The sequence below is a fragment of the Ananas comosus genome, linkage group 2 (genome assembly GCF_001540865.1).
Source record: "Ananas comosus cultivar F153 linkage group 2, ASM154086v1, whole genome shotgun sequence".
Lineage (NCBI taxonomy): Eukaryota > Viridiplantae > Streptophyta > Magnoliopsida > Poales > Bromeliaceae > Ananas > Ananas comosus.
The window spans coordinates 728,327-751,124 of NC_033622.1; the positions used below are offsets into that span (position 1 = coordinate 728,327).

The 22,798-nt window shown below is 40.0% G+C and overlaps 4 protein-coding genes across 5 annotated transcripts; 2 read left to right on the forward strand and 2 right to left on the reverse strand.

Annotated features, from left to right (window-relative positions):
• On the forward strand, positions 1,903-5,129 carry LOC109726856 (probable E3 ubiquitin-protein ligase RNF144A-B). The gene is made up of 2 exons (XM_020256677.1): positions 1,903-3,026; positions 4,527-5,129. The coding sequence occupies exons 1-2, from the start codon at positions 2,011-2,013 to the stop codon at positions 4,603-4,605; spliced, it is 1,095 nt and encodes a 364-aa protein (XP_020112266.1). The 5' UTR covers positions 1,903-2,010; the 3' UTR covers positions 4,606-5,129.
• LOC109726845 (probable E3 ubiquitin-protein ligase RNF144A-B) lies at positions 5,691-9,043 on the forward strand. Of its 2 annotated transcripts, none has more exons than XM_020256658.1 (3): positions 5,691-6,057; positions 6,153-7,168; positions 8,937-9,043. In XM_020256658.1, exons 1-3 carry the CDS (start codon positions 6,022-6,024, stop codon positions 9,013-9,015), a joined length of 1,131 nt encoding a protein of 376 aa, XP_020112247.1. In that variant the 5' UTR covers positions 5,691-6,021; the 3' UTR covers positions 9,016-9,043. The 2 variants fall into 2 exon arrangements, with proteins under 2 accessions (XP_020112247.1, XP_020112254.1); XM_020256665.1 differs by having other exon boundaries at positions 6,168-7,168.
• On the reverse strand, positions 10,674-13,312 carry LOC109726863 (ethylene-responsive transcription factor 1-like). The gene is made up of 3 exons (XM_020256687.1): positions 12,920-13,312; positions 11,218-12,033; positions 10,674-10,925 (listed from the first exon to the last, which is right to left on the reverse strand). The coding sequence occupies exons 1-2, from the start codon at positions 13,188-13,190 to the stop codon at positions 11,258-11,260; spliced, it is 1,047 nt and encodes a 348-aa protein (XP_020112276.1). The 5' UTR covers positions 13,191-13,312; the 3' UTR covers positions 10,674-10,925; positions 11,218-11,257.
• Positions 15,998-19,020, reverse strand: LOC109704723 (subtilisin-like protease SBT1.5). The gene has a single exon (XM_020225498.1). It carries the CDS (start codon positions 18,745-18,747, stop codon positions 16,348-16,350), a length of 2,400 nt encoding a protein of 799 aa, XP_020081087.1. The 5' UTR covers positions 18,748-19,020; the 3' UTR covers positions 15,998-16,347.

Consider the following 22,798-nt stretch of genomic DNA (forward strand, 5'->3'; position numbering starts at 1 on the left):
CTTTTATGAATATAGATTCCTTTATAGTCATAAGTTTTCGATCGTTAGATTTATTCATTTGATCGTTTTCATTCGTTAGATTACACTATTTAACCAACCATCCACTCACCCTTAGAGAGGAACCATTATATATCATTCTAACCGGGGACTAAAATTTATAAGTATAAAGAGATTTATGTATACTTCAGTAGTCCTAACATGTAATAATTATTTTAATTTATTTCAAATCAATATAAATTTGTATATCATATTTATTTAAAAATTATAATAAAAATTATATTTTATAATTTATATGTTATATTTTATTAGAAAATATTTGCATATCTTATACTGTTCTTTCAAATTTTAATTTTAATGTAAAATAGATGGATAGGAATATTATTTTTTAACAGATTGAATCTAATCGTTCACTTTTATTTGAAATATTTTTTAATAAATTGATCATAACCGTTTGTAAAATTGGATATATAGATAGATAGAAATTCTATTTAATTTTTAACAAATTGATCATAACTATTCGTTTTTATTTGAAATATTTGTTTAGGAAATTGATTATAAACGTTCGTAGGAAATATTCTTTTACTATTTTTTTGATTCCATCTGTTATTATAAGAATTTCTATATATTTATATATATATATAGTATAGATATAGATATGAATAATTTTAAGATAAATTATAGGGTTGAGATGACACTAATCTCCTAAGATTTAATATTAGTTCTTTTAGAATTTAGTAGATAGTTGATACAATAGCATGATTTAAAAGATAAAATTAATTAAAGGACAAGTCTAATGACCAAAAACCTAATAGGATTAGGTGCTTCGTGCTATTAAAACTATCCTAGTCGAACTGTGTCTTTCTCTCTATATAAAAGATCTACCTATACATCGTGGGCAGTAATCTCTCAACTTATTTATGGTTATGTCGTGCTTGGTCTACGACGTCGTCTTCTTAATCCCTACCATAATACTATCACCACCTTCTGCGTGCAATGAATCCCCTCGGCCCCGTCTTCTCTCTCGTCTCTGTTCCCCTCGGCCCCGTCTTCTCTCTCGTCTCTGCTCTCTTCGGCCACCGCGACGACGCTGGCCCCGCGCATGCCAAAGATGAATATCGAGTTCGGTTTCGATTTCTCAATCTCTCTGTTATTATTATTCTTAATAAGGGTGCAATGATTGGGACATTACAATCGGAGTTCTCAAAATTACTATTTGGATATTATTTGTGGAGTGAGGCTACTATGTTTCTATAAGTACGGAGTTTTCTGTGCTTTTAGGTCGTTTTTGATATTGAGATTTTCGAATTGACGATCGGCTCCGTTAGACTTGATCTAGAGTATTTGAAGTACTTAGAAAATAAATTTTATAATTTTTCGATATCATTTACCTAGTAATCGAAGGGACTCAAAATCAATAATTTTAATGGCCATGGTGAGCAGTTTGCAAGTTTAACGGTGTAGAAATATTCAAATCGCGTAAAATTTTGATAGAAGATTCTTTATACTATATAAAATCTTTGATCTAAAATTTTAATGTTATATTATCACGTTTTGTAAGATTTTTATTTCTAGTCGTTGATTTGAGCCCCTTAGTTCACTAGACAAATGATATCGAAAAATTGCAAAATTTATTTTCTAGGTACTTCAAATACTCTAGATCAAGTTTAACTGAGTCGATCGACGATTCGAAAGTCGCAATATCAAAAATAATCTGAAAGCACGGAAGACTCCGTACTTCCAGAAGTATAATAACCTCACTCTTATTTGTGATATGTTTTTAAAAACTTTTACTGGGCCCATGGGCCCATTATTTTTTTTTTGTTTTATTTTTTAAATTTTTGAGAAATAACTAATAGATGCATGGGAAATCACCACAGAAATTTATACAGCAGGGTAGACAACTGAAAGGATAAAGCAGCATAACAAACCTTTCGGCTTCCCCGTTCCGATCTCTATAAATTAATTTTGAAATGATTGTAATTCAAATGTAGACTACTTATATAGTTTCCAATGGCGCAGAGGCCCGAGCCTATCGACGTGGAAGCATACGACCACCGGGTCCAAGACCCGGTCTACGAGATCGTCCCCAACGACGACGATGCGTTCGCCGAGGATCTCCAGCTCCAGGAGATCATCATGCTGTCGACCCAGCCCACTAGCACTAATAACAAGGACGGCGAGCCCTCGAGCTCCCGGTCCGGGTCCCTCTGCGGGATCTGTTGGAACACCGGGTGCACGCACTCCGTCTCGATCGAACGGTCGCGAGGCGCCGATCAAACCTTCCGCGTCGCCATCACCGGCGACTTCGACAGCGAAGCGCTCACGAACCTCGTGAACGCCATATACGACGCCGCGCATCGCCTCGCGGGGGAGAAGGGGAAGGGGAAGGAGAAGGTAGAATTCGGAGAATCGTCGTCGTGGCCGATCGTGGTTGAGGAAGAGGTGGCGGCGCCGGAGTTCGACTGCGGGATCTGCATGGAGTCGCTGCCCATCGCCGAGTCGTTCGGCGTCGAGAATTGCTCGCACATCTTCTGCGCCGAGTGCGTCGGCAGCTACATCGCGGCCAAGGTGGAGGAGAACGTGATTTATATCCGCTGCCCCGATCCGGAGTGCCGGGACGGGTTTCTGGAGCCGGAGCTGTGCCGGGGGATCATCCGGCTCGAGGTTTTCGACCGGTGGGGGCTCGCGCTCTGCGAGGCGGCGGTCGGGGCGGAGAAATTCTACTGCCCGTACAACGACTGCTCGCGACTGCTGATCGGCGATGGCGATGGCGATGGCAAAGGCGGCGACGCGGGCGCGATAACGGATGCGGAGTGCCCGCACTGCCTCAGGATCTTCTGCGCGCAGTGCAGGGTGCCGTGGCACGAGGGGGTCACGTGCAAGGAGTACCGGAGTCTCGGGAAGGACGAGAGGAGCCAGGAGGACCTGATGCTCCGGCGGCTCGCGGCCAACAAGAAGTGGCAGCGCTGCCCGCAATGCAAGATGTTCGTCGAGAGGATCGACGGGTGCATGTTCATGACCTGCAGGTACGTAGCTAAACCACATCATCTTTGTCAATTTGTGAGTAAAATGATCATTAAATTAACTCATTAGTATTTTTTTTTCCAAGTAATTGACCAAGATTTAATGCGGTGTAGAATGTTTAATGGTTATTTTGGAAAGCTAATGGTAGAGTTAATGGTTTTTTAACTTGATAAAATAGAGTGAGAGTTTTAAGTGGGGTATATCATGATAATTATGTCAAATTAGATTAATGTATAGATCATCAATTTCCCCACTTCCAATAATAAAAATCAATTTTAGTGCACTAAACTTATCACAATCTTATTTTCCTTTTAAGTTGTTTCAAATTTCAATCCTTACTAAGGGGTAAGATTTATTCATCATTTTTGAATCTATAAATAGTTTTTTTTTTTTCCCCTGAAAAATATAGATATGATGATCTAAGTAAGATTCGCCTTTATATACCTAACACTAGAGAAGCATCCCAAAGTGCAAATACTCAACCTTCTCCCATTGGAAGAGTAGTGGCTTTACAAATCAGCAAAAATGCTCTTTAAATTTATCTATTAATATTATACGTAGTAATCATAGTCAACAAGTCAATAGCTTAGTCCATAATCTGTTATTTTTATCTTTCTTCCTACTCATTGCTTGGTACCTTCTTGTACTTATAATGCTTCGAAACTAAGAAATCCATTTTTAGTATGAATACAGGGACTGCCACTTTTTTCAAAATGATGATATTTTAAGGTGAAAACGTGGAATTTATGTGAACTACAGGCTATTTTAAATTGACTATCCAACTTTTTAATTTATTTAATTTGAATCAGTTAATAATATTTTTGATTTCAAAATTTAAGCTAATTACTTTACTGATTTAATAGTTACCAAAAATTATGTGAAGTATACTAACTAAATTTGTGAAGATAATTGACGCATTAAAATTTAAAGCCTAAGTGCTGATAACTGATTCAAATCAAATAAATTAAAAGATTAGATAGTAAATAAATTTTATGAAAAGTTAGGAGGTATAAATTAAAATAATTCATAGTTTAAGTAAGTTTTGTACGTTTTTACACCGTATATTGATTTAGCCCATGCAAAAGTATCCATGTTCAGTTTCTTCTTGTGAATTTTGTTTGATACTGTGACCAAGATCAAATAATAAGGCCTTAGAATCATCATCTCGGCGCACAAATTAAGAAGCACATAGAATGAAAATAAATTGCATGTCCAGCAATAAATAAAGGTAGGAGAATATGATTGTGTGCATTACTTTGGTAAATTCATGGATCCTATTTGGACCTGAGCCAATACCCTTATGCCTATAAATGTTTGATACATTTTCTCCTGATCAAGTGCATGCAGCAAAGCAATATGCAGAAACATAGTGTCTACATTCATGTTTGTTCTACAATGTATTAAAGATTTCATATCATGAATACATGATTTAACTCACAGATCATGCATTGCTATAGAGTTTCAGAGCCCTACTAATCCTTCATTTGCTTTTTGATTTGAAGATGTGGATATTGCTTCTGCTACGCCTGCGCGTCTCCGATGTCGAAGACAAGCCATTACTGTGCCAAGTGTAAACGCTAATTTGGAGATCCAAAGGTCGAAAGTTTTAACAAAAACTATCAAACTTTATTTGATTTTTTTTTCCCTTGCCCCTCTCTGCAAGTACAAAATATTTAATGTTATCAGTTACCTTAGCCTTGTAAGTATATTCGATTGTTAAAGTTTTGGATTTTTTTTAAGATGGTTTGCACAGAGTGGGGGCTTCCTATTTAACTTTTCCTATAGAAGTTTCATTTTGTTTTCTTCAAGCATGCATGTTTATGCTATCCAAATTGAGGAATGAGTGTAGCAATGTGTGTTGGATCCTTGAACTTCTAGTTCATGAAGCTAAATGACTCCAAATAAATAATTCTGAGTAATTGCTCGTTTTGAGTTTTTGATTTGGTTTTTTTTTTTTTTTTGACATGGGTGCTTGAATTGAGCCACTTTAGGGTAAAAAAGGTTTTTGATTTGGGTTTTGCGTCCACTAATACATCTATGAAGATCCAGATGGTTTATTGGCCCTGCATAGCAGCTCTTCTTTTTTTATTTTGAGAGATAGGTAGCATGTTTACCCGATTCGTTTATTTCATTTAGAAATAAATTTAGCTGGAAATGTGAATCAACTAGGATTCGAACTTGGGACCTCGGGTACCAACCATCAAGCCCTTTGACACTTGTTCTAGGGACGGTCGGTAACTGATTAAAAACTTGATAAGCTTTTGCTATGGCAGTAGAGTTCCCAAAAAAAAAAAAAAAAAATTCTAGCTTCTAGTTTTACAATAAAATTAAAAATAAAAAGAAAACTGAATTTCCAATAAAAATAAAAAGAAAAGTACTCGAGGAATCTTCCTGGACTTACACTATTTTTCTTTTTGTGCATGGATCTTTCCACACTTTCCCACTTTCTAAAAAGCAGAACAAACTATTATCTGGATCCACCATAAGAAATTTGGAAAAGCAAAATTACTATTTTTTTTAGTTAAATCTAGTAACCAAATAGATAAAAAGTATTCCTTCGATTCTTCGAAAAACTGTGAGAAAAAACTTTTAAGAAATTTTTTTTTCATGAAAACTTATTTTTTAGTTTTCGCCCTTTTAGTTTTTTTTAAGAATAAGCCTTTATAATTTTTCTATATTATATAGAGAACTAATATTTTTACTTTTCTAAAAAAATCAGAAAAACGAAACTGCTAGTTTTCATGAAATATGAATAAAGTTTTCAAAAGTTCTTATTTTCCTTCAATCAAATGGGCAAAAAAAAAAAAAACAAAAAAAAGGGCAAAAAATTAGAAAGAAAGAAAAAATTCACCACACTTTTCGGGGGACCAAACCAACCCCTCAGAGAGAAAACTATTATTTAGGATATAATTTTTTAAAACTTTTACTGTGGTCATGGACTCATCGGCCCATTAATCCTTTTTTGTTTTATTTTTTTAAATTTTGAGAAATAACTAAATGATGATGCATGGGAAAATGGAGAAAACTGAGAAGGTAAAGCAGCATAACAAACCTTTCGACTTCCCCGTTCCGATCTCTATAAATTAATTTTGAAATAATTGTAATTCAAATATCTACTTCTTATATAGTTTCCAATGGCGCAGACGCCCGAGCCTATCGACGTGGAAGCATACGACCACGGGGTCCTCGTGGATGCCAAAGACCCGGTCTACGAGATCGTCCCCGACGACGACCGTGTGTACGCCGAGGATCTCCAGCTCCAGGAAATCATCATGCAGTCGACCCAGCCCACTAGCACTAATAACAAGGACGGCGAGCCCTCGTGCTCCCGGTCCAGGTCCCTCTGCGGGATCTGTTCGGGCACCGGGTGCACGCACTCCGTCTCGATCGAACGGTTGCGAGGCGCCGATCAAATCTTCCGCGTCGCCATCACCGGCGACTTCGACGGCGAAGCGCTCATGAAGCTCGTGAACGCCATATACGACGCCGCGCATCGCCCCGCGGGGGAGAAGGGGAAGGAGAAGCTACAATTCGGAGAATCGGCGTCGCTGCCGATCGCGGTCGAGGAGGAGGAGGAGGCGACGGAGTTCCACTGCGGGATCTGCATGGAGTCGCGGCCCATCGCCGAGCGGTTCGGCGTCGAGAATTGCTCGCACATTTTCTGCGCCGGGTGCGTCGGCCGCTATGTCGCTGCCAAGGTGGAGGAGAGCGTGATTTATATCCGCTGCCCCGAGCCGGAGTGCCGGGACGGGGTTCTGGAGCCGGAGCCGTGCCGGCGGATCATCCCGCGCGAGGTTTTCGACCGCTGGGGGCTCGCGCTCTGCGAGGCGGCGGTCGGGGACAAGAAATTCTACTGCCCGTACAACGACTGCTCGGTATTGCTGATCGACGATGGCGAAGGCGGCGACGCGGGTGCGATAACGGATGCGGAGTGCCCGCACTGCCACCGGATGTTCTGCGCGCAGTGCAGGGTGCCGTGGCACGGCGGGGTGGCGTGCGAGGAGTTTCGGAGTCTGGGGGAGGACGAGAGGGGGCGGGAGGACCTGATGCTCAGGCGGCTCGCGGCCGACGCGCGGTGGCAGCGCTGCCCGCAATGCAAGATGTTCGTCGAGAAGACCGGCGGGTGTATTCTCATGAGCTGCAGGTAGGTAGCTAAGCCACATCATCTTCGTATATTAATTCAGTAGTATATTTTCATTCTTATCAGATATTTTTGCATTTTTGCAAGGTTTTATATTTATAGAGAAATTGAATATATATATATATATATATATATATATATCAGTAATTGGCCAAGATTTAATGCAGTGTAGAATGTTTAACGGTGATTTTGGAAAATTAATTAATGGTAGAGTACGTAAATGATTTTTTTCCTTGATAAAATAGAGTGAGAGTTTTTAAGTAGGGTATGTCACGATAATTATGTCAAACTAGATTAATGTATACATCATCAATTTCGGTAGTTTAATAAGAAATTCGATAAATGATTTTTAGAATTTACTTACGTGTGTATAACTGTATATATATACATACATTATTTAAAGCATCAATTATTAGCTTCAAGAGGAAGCATTGATGACTTTTTTGGGTTAAGGAAGGAACTTGGAGTCAATGGTAGTCAACTAAATTAGGAGGAAACTTAGCATCTTTCCCCACTTCCAATAATAAAATTCAATTGTAGCGCACTAAACTTATCACAATCTTATTTTCCTTTTAAGTTGTTTCAATCCTTACTGAGTAGGGTGTGAGCTTTATTCATCACTTTTGGGTCTACAAATAATACTCTTCTTTTTCTTAATAATATATAGAGATCGATGATGATCTTGTAAGATTCGCCTTTATCTGACACTAGAGAAGCATCCCAAAGAGCGAACACTCAACCTTCTCCCATTGGAGGAGTAGTGGCTTTACTAATCAGCAAAAATGCTCTTTAAATTTATCTATTAATATTCTACGTAGTAATCATAGTCAACAAGTCAATTGCTTAGTCCATATATAATCTGTTATTTTTATTCTTCCTCAAAGCTATTCATTGCTTGGTAACTTCTTGTACTTATAATAATGCTTCAAAACTAAGAAATCCTTTTTTAGCATGAATACAGGGACTGCCACTTTTTTCAAACTGATATTTTAAGGTAAAAATGTATGAAATTTATTTTATCTATAAACTATTTTGATCGACTATCAAAATTATAATTTTACTATCGAAGTTTTCAATTTGTTTGATTTGAGTCGGTAACGATACTTTTGATTTCAAAATTTAAGCTAATTATTTTACTAATTTAATAGTTGCAAAAATTATATGAAATATATATACTAACTAAATTTGCAAAGATAACCGACGCGTTCAAAATTTAAAGCCTAAGTGTTGTTGACTGATTCAAATTAAACGAATTAAAAGGTTAGATAGTAAATAAATTTTATGAAAAGTTAGGTATAAATCAAAATAATTCATAATTCAAATAAGTTTTGTACGTTTTTACTGTATATTGATGTAGCACATGAAAAAGTATCCATGTTCAGTTTCTTCTTGTGAATTTTTTTTGATACTGTGACCAAGATCAAATAATAAGGCCTTAGAATCGTCATCTCGGTATACAAATTAAGAAGCACATAGAAAGAAAATAAATTGTCTAGCAATAAATAAAGGTTGGAGAATATGATTGTGTGCATTACTTTGGTAAATTCATGGATCCTATTTGGACCTGAGCCAACACCCTATGTCTATAAATGTTTGATACATTTTTCTCCTGATCATCAAGTGCAGCAAAGCAATATGCATAAACATAGTTTCTACACTCATGTTTGTTCTACAATGTTTTACATCATGAATACATGATTTAACTCACAGATCATGCATTGCTATAGAGTTTCAGAGCCCACTAATCCTTCATTTGCCTTTTGATTTGAAGATGTGGATATTGCTTCTGCTACACTTGCGCGTCTCCAATGTCGACGGCTAGCCATTACTGTTCCAAGTGTAAACGCTAATTTGGAGATCCAAAGGTGTTTCGATATATTTAGTATCTCATGGTATATTACGATCCTCTATATTATTATCATATATAGAGTAGAATTATATAATATGCAATCATAATTGTAATAATATTATAGTAGGCAATGTTACTATAATAGACCTATATCTCTTTTACTATATATTTTCATCAGTTCAATCCAAGAGGGTATGCTTTTTTGCCCTTCTTAAAAAAAGATCCCAAGTTTTAACAAAAACTATCAAACTTTATTTGGTTTTTTTTTTTTCCTTACCCCCTCTCTGCAGGTACAAAATTTTTACTGTTATCAGTTACCTTAGCGTTGTAAGTATATTCGATTGTTAAAGTTTTGGATTTTATTTAAAATGGTTTGTACAAAAGGGGGGCTTCCTATTTAACTTTTTCTATAGAAGTTTCATTTTGTTTTCTTCAATCATGTTTATGCTAATCCAAATTGAGGAATAAGTGTAGCAATGTGTGTGTTGGATCCTTGAACTTCTAGTTCATGAAGCTAAATGACTCCAAATAAATAATTCTGAGTAATTGCTCGTTTTGAGTTTTTGATTTGGCTTCTTTTTTTTTTTACATGGGTGTTTGAATTGAGCCACTTTAGGGTAAATTAGGTTTTTGATTTGGGTTTTTGCGTCCACTAATACATCTATGAAGACCCAGGTGCTTTATTGCCCCCTGCATAGTAGCTTCTTTATTGCAGCGGATAGAAACATTCAGAAAAGCAGACATTTACAGATTAAAACTTGACAAGCTTTTGCCACGGCAGAAGTTGAAAATGCATTTGTTCCAAAAGAAGAAGCTCTAATGTAGCATCTAGTTTTACTTCAATGGAATCTCTCGGAAAAAGCATCTGCATCTTTTCTGGCGCTCAAAATTGAAGCTTCTGATTTGGGTACTAAAAATCCATTTCAATTCTGACTGCATCGGAAGTCGAAAGCAAAAGCAGAAACGATACCAAACAGAGACATTGAAGATATTTATCAGTCCAAAATAAATAAAGAAGTGCCACTTGCAGTGTAAAAGGATAAATACAGCCCTGCACTGCAACTTCTGAATGAGATAAGGTTACAGGGGCAAGTTGGTTGCAGAAAAGTCTAAACAAGCACACCAGAATAGTTTCATCTCAACATCCTCATAATGTAGGTTCATTGCATTTGGAGATAGGATAACAAAAAGAAGATCACAAACAACCAAAGATGTACCACTTTTTATAATGCTTCATTTACTTTAGCCTAACTTTGCCTACAAAATGGGCCCAGAAAATGAAATAAAGATGGGTCCCCAGTGCAAAGTCTTGATTATCTTATCATATTTCCGTACAAGGCCACATAAGTTCACTGACCACTAATCAAGATATAGAATAATAATAAACGCGCAAACCAAGTCATTATTCGGCTAATGTTCAGTGGCCAAGTTAGGTTAATTTGGACACATGAAGTTTCATGTCAAGTTTATCGAATCAATTTGTGCTGTCAAATCATAAGATAACCTAATGACACCCTAAAAGACAATTCCGACAATGTTTTCGCATAGCTGATATTTAAGAATAAAAAAGAAACGTTTCAGCAGAGGAAAACACAGATTGTTCAATGAACCAAATTGGCCGCCTTCGCTTTCTATCTACTACGTAAATTCTAAGAGATCTAAAAAAAGATTGCTCTGCAGGAATATTTTCACAAGCATCTTATAAAGCAATAATAGAGATGCATACATCCAAAAGCAGTTTCTCAATCGGTCCACAAGAAACCAAAACAGAAAAGGAACCAATTCCAGGACAATCCAAGGGAGTACAAACCAGAAACAAAGTACTTAAAAGATGATACATAATCAAAGTTCCACATGATTCATGATTCCTCATACTAACCTCCATTGTTCTCCGTCTCACCATCGGCATTCCTGAAAAGAAAACGAGTGGGGGAAAAAAAAGAAAAAAAACTTATCAACAGTTTGACGAATGAAGTCTAGAAATTTTGTTGTGTCGAAAGCTGAAAATAAGCTTTTGAGCTAGCTTCAAAAGTAGCAGCTCTAATTCGAAACTTCTACTTGAGAAGCTATTCACAGATTTTTCCCAAGAAGGCTTACTTAAAATACTGGTATGGCATTCCATAGAAGCACCAAATGGCACCCAACGGACATATAGCTCCATTTTAAGAATACAGAAAAAGAACTAAAAAAAGAGATTTCTTACGCTTATTTACAGAACGCTAATTGACAGAACCCATGATCCTTCAGTAAACACTGCTGAGAGTGCGCAGGTCATCGAAGCCCCAAAGATTGGCATCAGTCACTATATCCTGAGTCACATCGTTACTAAGAATGCTGCCGATTGAATCATCTGAGCTCTCCTCAAAATAAGGCAGTTGCAGAAGCTTGATGTATGATTCAAATGCATTTGTATCCTCAAAGAGTTTTACCGATATGTTCGCCTCATTGACAGGCACAGCCTCGCCAATACTACTCTTCATTTTCTCTGCCTCATTCTCCCAGTCATAGTATGAATCAAAAGAGTTACTTCCAACATCGGATAATGGTGGTGAAACAGGTTTTATTGCAGCGAAGCTGCTTGGGTTCTCAGATAGCTCAATGATCGGCGCCTTTTCTTCGATGAAGTCGAAAGTCGAGAAAAAGCAGCTATTTGGGTCATTTGGATGATTTAAAGCCGGATTGAGGTTAAGCTTCTCTGGCGGAACCAAGTTGGATGAGCTTATGCCAGTAGGTTTTGGAGAGCACTTTTGGGCACTTGAGGGTGACTCATCAGGAAAGTTCACCTTGGCTTTCTTGCCACGGATCCGACGCGCTTCTGCATCGTAGGCCCTCGCAGCTTCCTCAGGAGTGTTGTATGTTCCTAGCCAAACACGGACGCCTTTGCGAGGATCTCTTATTTCAGCAGCCCACTTACCCCACGGGCGTCGGCGAATCCCTCTGTATTGGTTCTTCCGCTTCCTTTTGGCCGATTTAGCAGCAGGCCTATGGTACTCAACTGCTTTCAGAGCAGCTGGTGCATCTACAATCCAACAACAACACAGCTACAAATTAATCAAAAGCTTTAGAGGGGAAAAAAAAGCCAAATTTTGGATAAAAATGAACCCTTTTTTTTTTTTTTTTTTCTTTCTCTTCTCTCAACACCATTAAATCAACATATGAATGCTAATATATCTCTAAAACAAACCATGTTCGATTGCGCATTTTGAGTTGTTTCTTCTTGCGACATTGGTAACAACTTCTCAATCCATAACAAAGCCCAACTAGAGGGAATCACAACTTTAGAAACACAAACCCATTCCCCATTAAACCAGTAAAGTCTAAAACATTAGTGAAAACAAATATTTCAGCTCACACACAAAAAAAGTTTCAATCTTTTGATTTTTTAAAGGAGTACAACTCAGGAGAAGCAACGCCCTTTTATGGACGTATAATAATAGGAGGAAAAAAGAGAGAGGAAAAGATATATATAAATAAAAAACAAAGATACTAAAGATCTGATTTTTTTTTTTTTTTTTTCATGTTAGCATGTGTTCCGATCTTTCCTAACGCCATTTTATGATCTATAAGAGGAGGAAAATATGGGGAAAATGGTACAAATGCCACAAAAAATGGAAAATATATTAAGAAATAGCACTAAAAACCCCCTTTTTTTTTCATGTGGGCACCTCGGAAAAAGGGGGATTTATACGCAGAAAACTCCAATCTTTTCTCACTGCGGATAACTCAGTAGAAGCTACGCCCTGTTACAATAATCTATAACAATGGAAGGGGAAAAAAAGGGAAAAATTCCAAAAATATACTAAAAAACAAAAACAATCCAACCTTTTTCAATGTATATGATCTATAATGCGAGGGAAAAAGAAAAAAAAGGAAAAAATCTAAAAAGAAAAAAAATACATGGATACCTCGTAAAAATGGGGCTTTGAAAGTGTCGACGAAGAATGGCTCGTCCTCCGAGACCTCGCCGGGCTCGTCCTCGAACTCGGCAAAGTCGGCATCGAAGTCGAAGTCGAAGTCGGCGTCAAAGCCGAAGTCGGCGCCGACTTCGGCCGGGTAATGCTTCTTCCCCTCCTTCTGAGTCGTCTTCTTAAGACCCGGCCACATAAAGTCGGCGTTGGTGAGGCCCCGCGACTGCGCCGCGGGGACGTAACCGGAGATTATCGCTCCGCCACACATTTTTGCAATAGTATACAACAGGAGTAGTAATTATAATGAAAGAGAGAGAGAGAGAGAGAGAGAGAGAGAGAGAGGCTTCTTAATTTGAGGAGGAGAAAGGTAGGTTGGGCTGGGGTTTTATAGTACTTTGGCTTTGAGAGAGAGAGAGAGAGAGAGAGAGAGAGAGAGTGTAGCCTTATAAAAGATGTACATCTTACACTCTTTTCTTCTAAAATTATTATATTTTTTTTCATCTTACACTCTTTTCTTCTAAAATTATTATATATTTTTTTACAATTTTAGTAGAAAAAATTGATAAAATTAACGAACTAATATTAGGAGTAAAATTTACATCCAAAGAGTTAGATGTATAAATAGTATTGCTCTTTAAGCATACAGGAGAAAGCAAGATAAGTGCTTTTGATCACTTAAAAGTAAATATATATATATCAGTGTTTTGTAAATTGCTTGCATAAATGATTCAGATCCTTGCCTTCATGTACGTTTATGAATAACCTACTTATAAAGATATAATTATAAAGATTTATAGCAGTACTCAGATAGTAGTATGATTACAAGTGAAATATTTATTAGAATATTGTCTTTACAATGAAATATTTAGAATATTGTCATTACAATTATTATTATTTTTTAGAAAGACATGCAGGGGAGTGAGGATCATTCTTTTGTTTTACTTGATAAAAAAATCAGTTTCGCATCAAGCTCACCGAATACTACTGTGCAAGCAAAACAAGGTTGGAAAAAAAAAAATTTCTGTGTGAGACTATACAGAATATATGATAATTAATTTATTATGATACACAGAGCATAATATTATATAAAAAATAAAAAAAAATTTTATTATTTTTTACTATATGTAATGTAATCTTTTTATCATTTCAAACGGAACACATTATAGTGGGTGGCCTTCCTGTATCAGTAGAGAGAAAGTCTACTGTAACATATTTGTACCATCAATAACAAGTCAGTTATTTAAAAAAAAATAACAAAAATATTTTTTAATTTATCATAATAGGACGTATCAACCCATGGGAGGTAATATATTCTATTAGTTGGAGATGCCACGTCAGTAATATATCCGGTAGATTCGAATTTTGTTTCATTCGTATGTTCCTCTTTTAGAAGAATGGTTTATCTAATTATTATCTTCATAATAGTTAATTAATTTCGTGTGGAAATTTTTGCTCTAATACGACAAAAGAACGTGGGCCTCAACTGTGAGGCCACAATAATTTCGAGTTGGTGTGGGGCGCCCATGACTCGCCCGCGTCACGGTACGAGGCTCGAGAGTGACATATGATTGGTTGGATTTATTATTGGCATAACGCTATTGTTAGGAACATTGAATGTAAAGCATACGCGCCATTGCTCGTCACTCCGCTAATAAGGTTTTGGGCGCACTGAGAATGTATTTTTAATTTTATTTTCCAATAATGTTTGTTGATTCGCGCACGAATACAAACAAGATTGATCCAATCAAATTCACAAATTGTGCGCGTTACGAAATACCTTACCAGCTGGATTATCGGTGGACCCGATGATTGCTAATAGTGTTGGGACACCTTTCCACATTTTGAATTATTCTAAAAGTACTCCTATGTTTATCTTATAATATGACAAATATATTATTATTATATCTATCTAATTATTAATTACTATACTCCAAATACCTAAGCGCAATCATTATATCCTAAATTTTATATTAGAATCCTTCTACATATGTAATATCAACTCATCAATAATATAATAGAATATCCAAAATTAAATACCCCGAAGCATTTCTCTTGAATTATTGTCTTAAAAATGTGTAATCTGCTTCTGATTTTAGTTAAAAATTTGAGATAAATAAATCATTGGTCTCAAACTGCTATTTCTGAATCCACACTCCTTTTTTTTTTTTTTGGGTTGATCCATTATTTTACAATGTAGGAATGGAGGGTCCAACATGGAAACTAAGTTGAGACCTCTTTGGGCCTATATCTATATCATGGTGCTAAGCTCCCAACCCAATTGTGCTGTTTTAGAGACCAAAGCCGGGTCGAAATTAAGCACATTGCAATGGGCCTTTTTTAGACCCGATCCAATTCTAGGTCTATCATATTTTTAGAAATATACGTCAATAATTTTTATTTAAAATTTATCCAACCAACTACTCTAAATAATAATGATAATAAAAATAGATTTAATTAGAAGTGACCGTGGACACTAATTTTTCACATAGAATAAAAAGTACTATCAGGAGAAAAGGAATAATAATAGCACTATAATACTAATTCTTTTTCTAAAATAAAAAAAGCAAGTAAAACTACATAACCATCATTATTCCAGTAAAAAGTGCTGTGAANTAATATTTAATCCTTTTTACCTGTTCAGTTACTGTTCTTCTACAAATTCACAGCACTTTTTACTGGAATAATAATAGCACTATAATACTAATTCTTTTTCTAAAATAAAAAAAGCAAGTAAAACTACATAACCATCATTATTCCAGTAAAAAGTGCTGTGAATTTGTAGAAGAACAGTAACTGAACAGGTAAAAAGGATTAAATATTATTAGCAGCACTTCATGCTACTCAACAGCAACACTATTTGAAGCAGGATGTGTAGTAAACAACTGGTGCTCTGTTTACCTTCTCAGACTCTCCACCATTCATTATACTTTTCAGATACACAGTTCCTGTCCCCGCTAAATACCAAAAACAAAACAAAAAGAAAACAAATACCAACACAACGAATCAAACCTACTCGCGCCCACTCGGTCACATGATTTTGCGCAGGTGCATTTGAGAGCAAAACAAGACAGAAAATAGAAGAAAAAAAGAAAAAGGAAGAAGAGTTTGTATGAAATTAAACAAAGGAAAAAACAAAAACTTAGTTTCATTCACATTCCCCCATTGATCTTCTCCACCAGTTCCTCTTTTTCCTTCAGTAATTTACACCAACCAACCACCACTCTAACCAAATACTTTATATATATATATATATATATATAAAATATGCCCTTTAAAAGCCCTTATCTTATACAATTTAAACCTGGGAACTTAACTTAGTTTAAGGCGAAAATAAGCACAGGGAGAACGAAGGTTGAACCAAAATCAAAGAGCCACACACTCAAAACCCTGCCCTGAGAAAGGAAGCGTTTGATTTGATCTAAATCCTAATCCAGCGGCGCTTGCAGTGTGATGACGATGGGGCTATTGACAGAGTGCCTCCCGTCGCGCCACGTAAGCGCCCCGCTCCGCACCGTGGAGCTCCCGGGCTCCATGTTCTTCGCGGGCGCCGCCGCGCGGACCCTGAGCACGAAGCTCAGCTTCTGCCCGGGCCTCCGGAACGCGAGCTCCCGGGGCTCCACCGTCACGGTGCTGCCCTCGGGCGCCCGGATGGCGGCGCGGTACACCGCGGGGCCGGCGCCCACGTTGGTCGCGGTGCGGATGAAGTGCGTGGACATGCTCCGGTCGCCGGCGGCGGCGACGAAGTTGGCGGCGAAGGAGGGGTAGTTGAGATTGGCCGCGTGGCCGGCCCGGCGCGCGCCGGCGCAGTCGGCGGGGCGGCGGGTGATGGCGCGGATGTTCTGGCGGGTGTAGTTGAGGTTGCAGAGGAAGTGGACGTAGTCGGCGGGGGCGGCGTCGTAGACGAGGCCGGGGTCCATGGCGCGCAGCGGGTCGACGTGGCCGGCGCCGAAGTCGAAGGGGCCGGCGGGGCGGGCGGCGGACTCGTCGAGCATGGTGGAGTTGCTGTTGTCGAGCGCGTAGGCGGTGGTCATGAGGGCCGACTTGATGGCGGCGGGGCTCCAGTCCGGGTGCGCGGCCTTCAGGAGCGCGGCGAGGCCGGAGACGTGCGGGCAGGCCATGGACGTGCCGGAGAGGATGTTGAACTCGGTGCGCCGGGTGTCGGCGGGGATCCCCGCGGGGCCCACGCCGTCGGGCCACGCCGCCAGGATGTTGAGCCCCGGGGCCACCACGTCGGGCTTGAGCACGTCCGGGGACTGGGGGTTGGGCCCGCGCGCCGAGAACGCCGCCACCACGGGGGCCGGGCGCACGCCGAGCCGGGTCCCGCGGAAGCGGATGGTTGCGGCGGCGGAGCCGGGGGAGGCGATGTAGCGGCGGAGGGCGTCGCCGGCGGCGGCGCCCACGGCGGCGGCGGGGAGGACGTGGCAGTCGGCGACGAGGCCCTCGCCGTCGAAGGCGCCGTTGGCGAGGATCATCCCGGCGGCCCCGGCGCGGCGCACCACCTCGCCCTTCGCGGCGCGCGGGCTGACGCCGCGGTCGCACACGACGATCCTGCCGCGCACCGCGGCGGGGTCGAGGGAGCCCTCGAGGCAGAGGGACGAGGCGTACCCGTCGGCGGCGGAGGAGGCGTAGGCGAGCGGGTAGAGGCGGCCGGGGGCGAGGCCGGGGCCGCCGCCGTAGACGCCGACGCCGGGGAGGACGCGGCCGTCGGCGAGGACGACGTCGGCGGGGAAGTCGCGGTCCATGGAGCCGGCGCCGACGGTGGCGACCCAGGGGGCGACGTTGGTGACGGTGAGCTCGCCGGGGCCGCCGTTGCCGGCGGAGGCGGAGACGAAGACCCCGGCCTCGGCGGCGGCGAAGGCGCCCACGGCGATGGCGTCGAGGTAGTAGGGCACGACGACGCCGCCGACGCTGAGGGAGACGACGTCGACCCCGTCGCCCACGGCGGCGTCGAAGGCGGCGAGGATGTCGGAGTCGAAGCAACCCCCGTCCCAGCACACCTTGTAGGCGGCGAGGCGCGCCTTGGGGGCCATCCCCGCCGCGACCCCGCGCGCGTAGCCGAGGGCGGAGGCCGGGAACACGTAGCGGCCCGCGGCGATGGAGGCGGTGTGCGTGCCGTGGCCGTCGGTGTCGCGCGGGGAGCGCAGCTCGGCGGAGGCGTTGATGGGGCCCGAGGTCGCCTCGTAGCCCGCCGAGAAGAAGCGGGCGCCGACCAGCTTGCGGTTGCAGGACCCCGCGGGGAAGCCCGGCCCGGAGTCGCAGGCGCCGCGCCAGCGGGCCGGGGCTGCGGAGAGGCCGCGGTCGGAGAAGCTGCGGCGGGAGGGGGAGATGCCGGTGTCGAGGACGCCGATGACGAGATCGGACCCGAAGTCGGAGTCGGCGAGGATGGCGGACGGCGGCGACGGGAGCAGCCCCAGGAATTGCGGCGACCGCGTCGTGTCGGGCCGCCGCACCAGCTCGGGGACGACGGACACCACGCCCGGGGCCGACGACAGCGCCGCCGCCGCCGCGGGCGAGAGCCGCGCCGAGAACCCGCGGAAGATGGTCGAGTACGTGTGTATCACCGGCCCGCCCGGGGGCCACACAGCCGCCGCCGCCGCGCCATCCTCTCCGGCGGCTGAGCCATCGGCGGCGAGGACGGCGCTCTCGTACCAGTGGGCGTGCGTGGGGAAGATGGAGGGCTTGGCGTCGCGGTCGACGCGCACGATGTACGTGCGCTTACCATCATCTTCGACTCCGCCATTGATGGGGATCGGAGCAACGAAGAAGAAGAAGAGGACGACGAAGAGGACGAGGGAGGATTGGGGATTTACTATTACTATTTGCATTATTACGGAAGGGTTTGCAGTTTCGTGTTGAAAAGAGAGAGAGAGAGAGAGAGGAGTGAGAAGCGAGAGGGGGGAGTGAGAGAGAGAGAGAGAGAGATTTTTGGGTACATAAAGGATGCGAGGAAATGAACGAGTGTTTTTGTTTGTTCCTTGCTGGACAAGATTCACACAACTCACAAGATGCGGTGTCTCTTCGCTTCGTGAATCGTGAGTTCGCAACTCATTTACACTTTGAGCTAATTTAAGTAATCAAAATTATAAAATTGATTTTTTAGATAACAAATAAATCCAGCCCATTGATACGTGCTATTTTATCGGGTTTTACGGATCACATTAGATCCAAATTCTTTGCACCCAAATCCGAAGCGAGTAATAGGCTCGTTCATCAACTCTCCAAACACCGGTAGAAATGGGTGAAACCACACCATCCCATGCGCCAGGTGCTTGGTGGTGGACCCGGTTTATGGGTCCACGTGCGAAAGCGACGGGCTCGGAGCACGCGTCTTATTTGTCGCCAAAAAACAAAGTGCAGCAATCGAGCGTTTGGGCGTGAGAAATTAGTCCGTGAACCAGGTCCACCACATCAGCAGTGAACCAGCCTATTTATCAAACCCTTCGTCATTATTAATATTTTCATTTATTACAGCACTACTGATATTTTAAATAATTATAAATAGTTGAGAGTATATTATAGGTTTAACTATAGATCAAATTTTTAACTTGATTTGCCTTTAAACGTGTTCAATTATTTCAATGGAACTACAAATGAAACTATAGTTAATTTACATTATAATCTTACTATTTTTTTTTTTCAATGAGAAAAAAAAGTTATATAATTTTAGTTATATTTAAATATTATCGTGTACTTTGTATAATCTTATCATTTTAGATATAAGTAATAAAATTTATAAATATTACTATCAATTAATTTTTAGTTGAAAAAAAAATTATATATTCTACTAGTAGTAACTAAAATACAATAAAATAAGATAATTAGAATTTATTACCGTTGATATATTTTTTATAACTATATTTATATTTAGTCACGCAAAAATACATAACTATAGGCATAAAGAAAAAAATCATAATTTTTTAATTTGATGAATAAAAATAATTGAATATTTTAGTGGGTCTTAAGAAAAAAAAATGATGGAATAAAGGGCAAAACAACAACCGGTCCACCACTGCGCGTGTGGTAGACCTGGTCTAGTTTCTGGTTTTCAATGGCTCCACCCGTGACCACGGCCACGCGTTTCCACAGAGTGCTTATTTTCTCTTCCTCCGACAAAATGGTCGGTTCGCATCACAGCCGTCCATCTCGACAACACGAATTTTACAGCTAGCATAATTATCAGGGTTGATTATTTCTTCTTGTTGACACCTGTACTCCCTGTATTAATATATCCACTAATTATTTTGGCTACTATAATACTATCGAATTTTTTATCGTTAGATATATTTTTTGATTATTTTCATTCATTAAATTATATTATTCAACCAATCATAACCGTAAAAGATCACTATCATTCTAATCAGAGACCATTATCATCCTTACTGCACATCCTTTCAGATGTATATATATAAGCATATATACCAAGTTTGTAAAATGGATTTGGATTATCCTATTTGAAACTTGGATTGGGTTAAAACTAGAAAATTATAACATAATCACCAATAAATTTGGATTGGGTTGAGATTAGAAACTCGATTCTAATCCAACTTCAAATAAACCCACAGTGATTCGCAAATTTACTGCATTCTCCAAAAGCTTGATCTAGTAGAAAACATCATATATTATTTCTTGTGTTTTAAACCTTTCAATTTTTCTTTTCTTCCATGATGAATACAGCTTGTAAACTTTTCCCAGTAGAAGTTACTTCAACTTTTCAACTTTATTTTTCATAAAAAAGCTAAAGAAACTAAAACATCACCATAATGATTCTAAAGGTACCCCAGAAACTCAAAGATTGAATTCTTTCACATATCACAAAGGGAAAACTTCGAAAACCCCCCCTGCGGTTTCACACTTTTTCATTTTAGTACCCTGTGGTTTAAAGTTTATCAAGTTAGTACCCCGTGGTTTCTTACTTTATCACTTTAGTACCCTGTGGTTTAAAGTGTATCAAGTTAGTACTCTGTGGTTTTGCACTTTATCACTTTAGTACCCTGTGGTTTCACACTTTATCACTTTAGTACCCTGTGATTTAAAAAACCACAGGGTACTAACTTGATACAAAATTAAAACCACAGGGTACTAAAGTGATAAAGTGCAAAACCACGGGGTACTAATTTGATACACTTTAAACCACAGGGTACTAAAGTGATAAAGTGAGAAACCACAGGGTACTAACTTGATAAACTTTAAACCACAGGGTACTAAAATGAAAAAGTATGAAACCACAAGGGGGGTTTTTGAAGTTTTCCCTATCACAAAATATGAGAAGGGACCACCAACATTATTATGTACACTATTTAGAGCTCTCCTCTGTAACATTCTCTTTCAGCATGTTCAAAGCAATATTAAGTCTGTGAGCTGGAAACACTTTTGGGGCCCTCTCCATTTCACTAATCAATATCCAAAAGGGGTGATTTAATGGGGCATGAGTTTCTTTTTTTATAAAAAAAAAAAAAGAAAAGAAGAAGACACATACAAAGATGCTCTAGGAATGGACAAGATAAAAATGGCCAAAAGGAGGAGAACAAAGAAAGGGGAAAAGATAAAGCAGAGACACTGCCATGGCCCCAGCTGAATTGCTTGGGAAGAGATGAATATAAAGATGGTAAAAAAGTATTTAAGACCCCTAAACTACAGGCCATTTTCTCAACTTTTAACTTTTTTTTTTAGATGTGAATGATTTAGTCAAATAATTTACACTATTTGAAATTTATTGGTGATTTCATATAATCACTTTTTTTTTTGGGATCAATTAAGGGTTAGAAACTTAGTAAATTTAATACAATGTTTAGTTTAACTAATTGCAACAATGATCTCAATCAAAAGGAAAGTAGTTAAGGGTCAATTTCAAAAAGCTTATATGGCTGAGGATGTTTGTCTCCATGTTAGATAAGAGTAGTGAGAGTAGGTGTAGGTCACATGCTTGGATGAGTCTAGTTGTTTAAAGTGGTTTCATGATGGGAGAGAACCACAAATGGTTTCACATATTACCTTCTTGCATTGGAACCATTGGAACATTGTTGACTTAAGCCATGTTGGGTAAAATTTTGTTTGGGTCTCCAAAAATATGCCTAATTAAGATTGCATTAGAAAAAACAATTTTGTTAGCTGTCACTCATTAACTATAAAAGTGTTCAGAACAGTTAAATCCAACAAAATCACCATCAAATCCAAAAAAAAAAAAGTAATTTAAATAAAAGAAGTAAAGAGTTACCTGTAAGGTGAGGAAGGAAGTTCTCTTCAAACCTCCTACAGTTTATTGACCAACATCCTGTTTGAAGCTGTGTTCACTACATAACCATTTCACACACACACACACACACACACACACACACACACACAAAAACAAGCAAATAATCCTTCATATTTACTTCATTTTCACTTGTATGAAAAGACAAACTAAGCCTTCAAATTTCAAAGCACCAAGAACTCAAATTTACAGTAATAAGAGATGTTTTATAAAGACTCATTTTGTGAAATGTAATGTCCCTTTACTTCACAAGGCTTGCATGAAGAATGTGAAAGTTCATCAAAAACTTTTTTTTTAAAAAAAACTCCTTTTTATAATGTGTACTTGTGCTTAATAAAGAGGAGGGTGCAAGAATATGTACGTGAGAAATGAATAATCTAAGCAAGTAGTTCCACATGTCACCCTTTTGGAGGACTATGCCTCTCTCAAACCAAAATTAAAGATATGGCAAATGTGTCCCCTCTCTAGACACTGCAGCGAAATCACATGCGGGATGAGACACCAAGTAAAAGAGTTAATCTTTGAGTAGCATACACAACCCATTTTGTTTTCTCTGCAGATGCATTTTTTGAATGCTAAGCAAGGACCACTTCTTTTTTTTTTTCCTAGACTAATTTGTTCTCATT

What these genes read in the sequence shown, in the direction of transcription:
- LOC109726856 (XM_020256677.1), top strand. Translation starts at nt 2,011, where the DNA reads ATGGCGCAGAGGCCCGAGCCTATCGACGTGGAAGCATACGACCACCGG. An exon ending in TGCATGTTCATGACCTGCAG is followed by an intron (nt 3,027 to 4,526) that starts GTACGTAGCTAA and finishes TTTGATTTGAAG; the next exon opens with ATGTGGATATTGCTTCTGCT.
- LOC109726863 (XM_020256687.1), bottom strand. Translation starts at nt 13,190, where the DNA reads ATGTGTGGCGGAGCGATAATCTCCGGTTACGTCCCCGCGGCGCAGTCG. An exon ending in CAAAGCCCCATTTTTACGAG is followed by an intron (nt 12,034 to 12,919) that starts GTATCCATGTAT and finishes GTTGGATTGTAG; the next exon opens with ATGCACCAGCTGCTCTGAAA.
- LOC109726845 (XM_020256658.1), top strand. Translation starts at nt 6,022, where the DNA reads ATGATGATGCATGGGAAAATGGAGAAAACTGAGAAG. An exon ending in AAATGGAGAAAACTGAGAAG is followed by an intron (nt 6,058 to 6,152) that starts GTAAAGCAGCAT and finishes CTTCTTATATAG; the next exon opens with TTTCCAATGGCGCAGACGCC. An exon ending in TGTATTCTCATGAGCTGCAG is followed by an intron (nt 7,169 to 8,936) that starts GTAGGTAGCTAA and finishes TTTGATTTGAAG; the next exon opens with ATGTGGATATTGCTTCTGCT.
- LOC109704723 (XM_020225498.1), bottom strand. Translation starts at nt 18,747, where the DNA reads ATGCAAATAGTAATAGTAAATCCCCAATCCTCCCTCGTCCTCTTCGTC.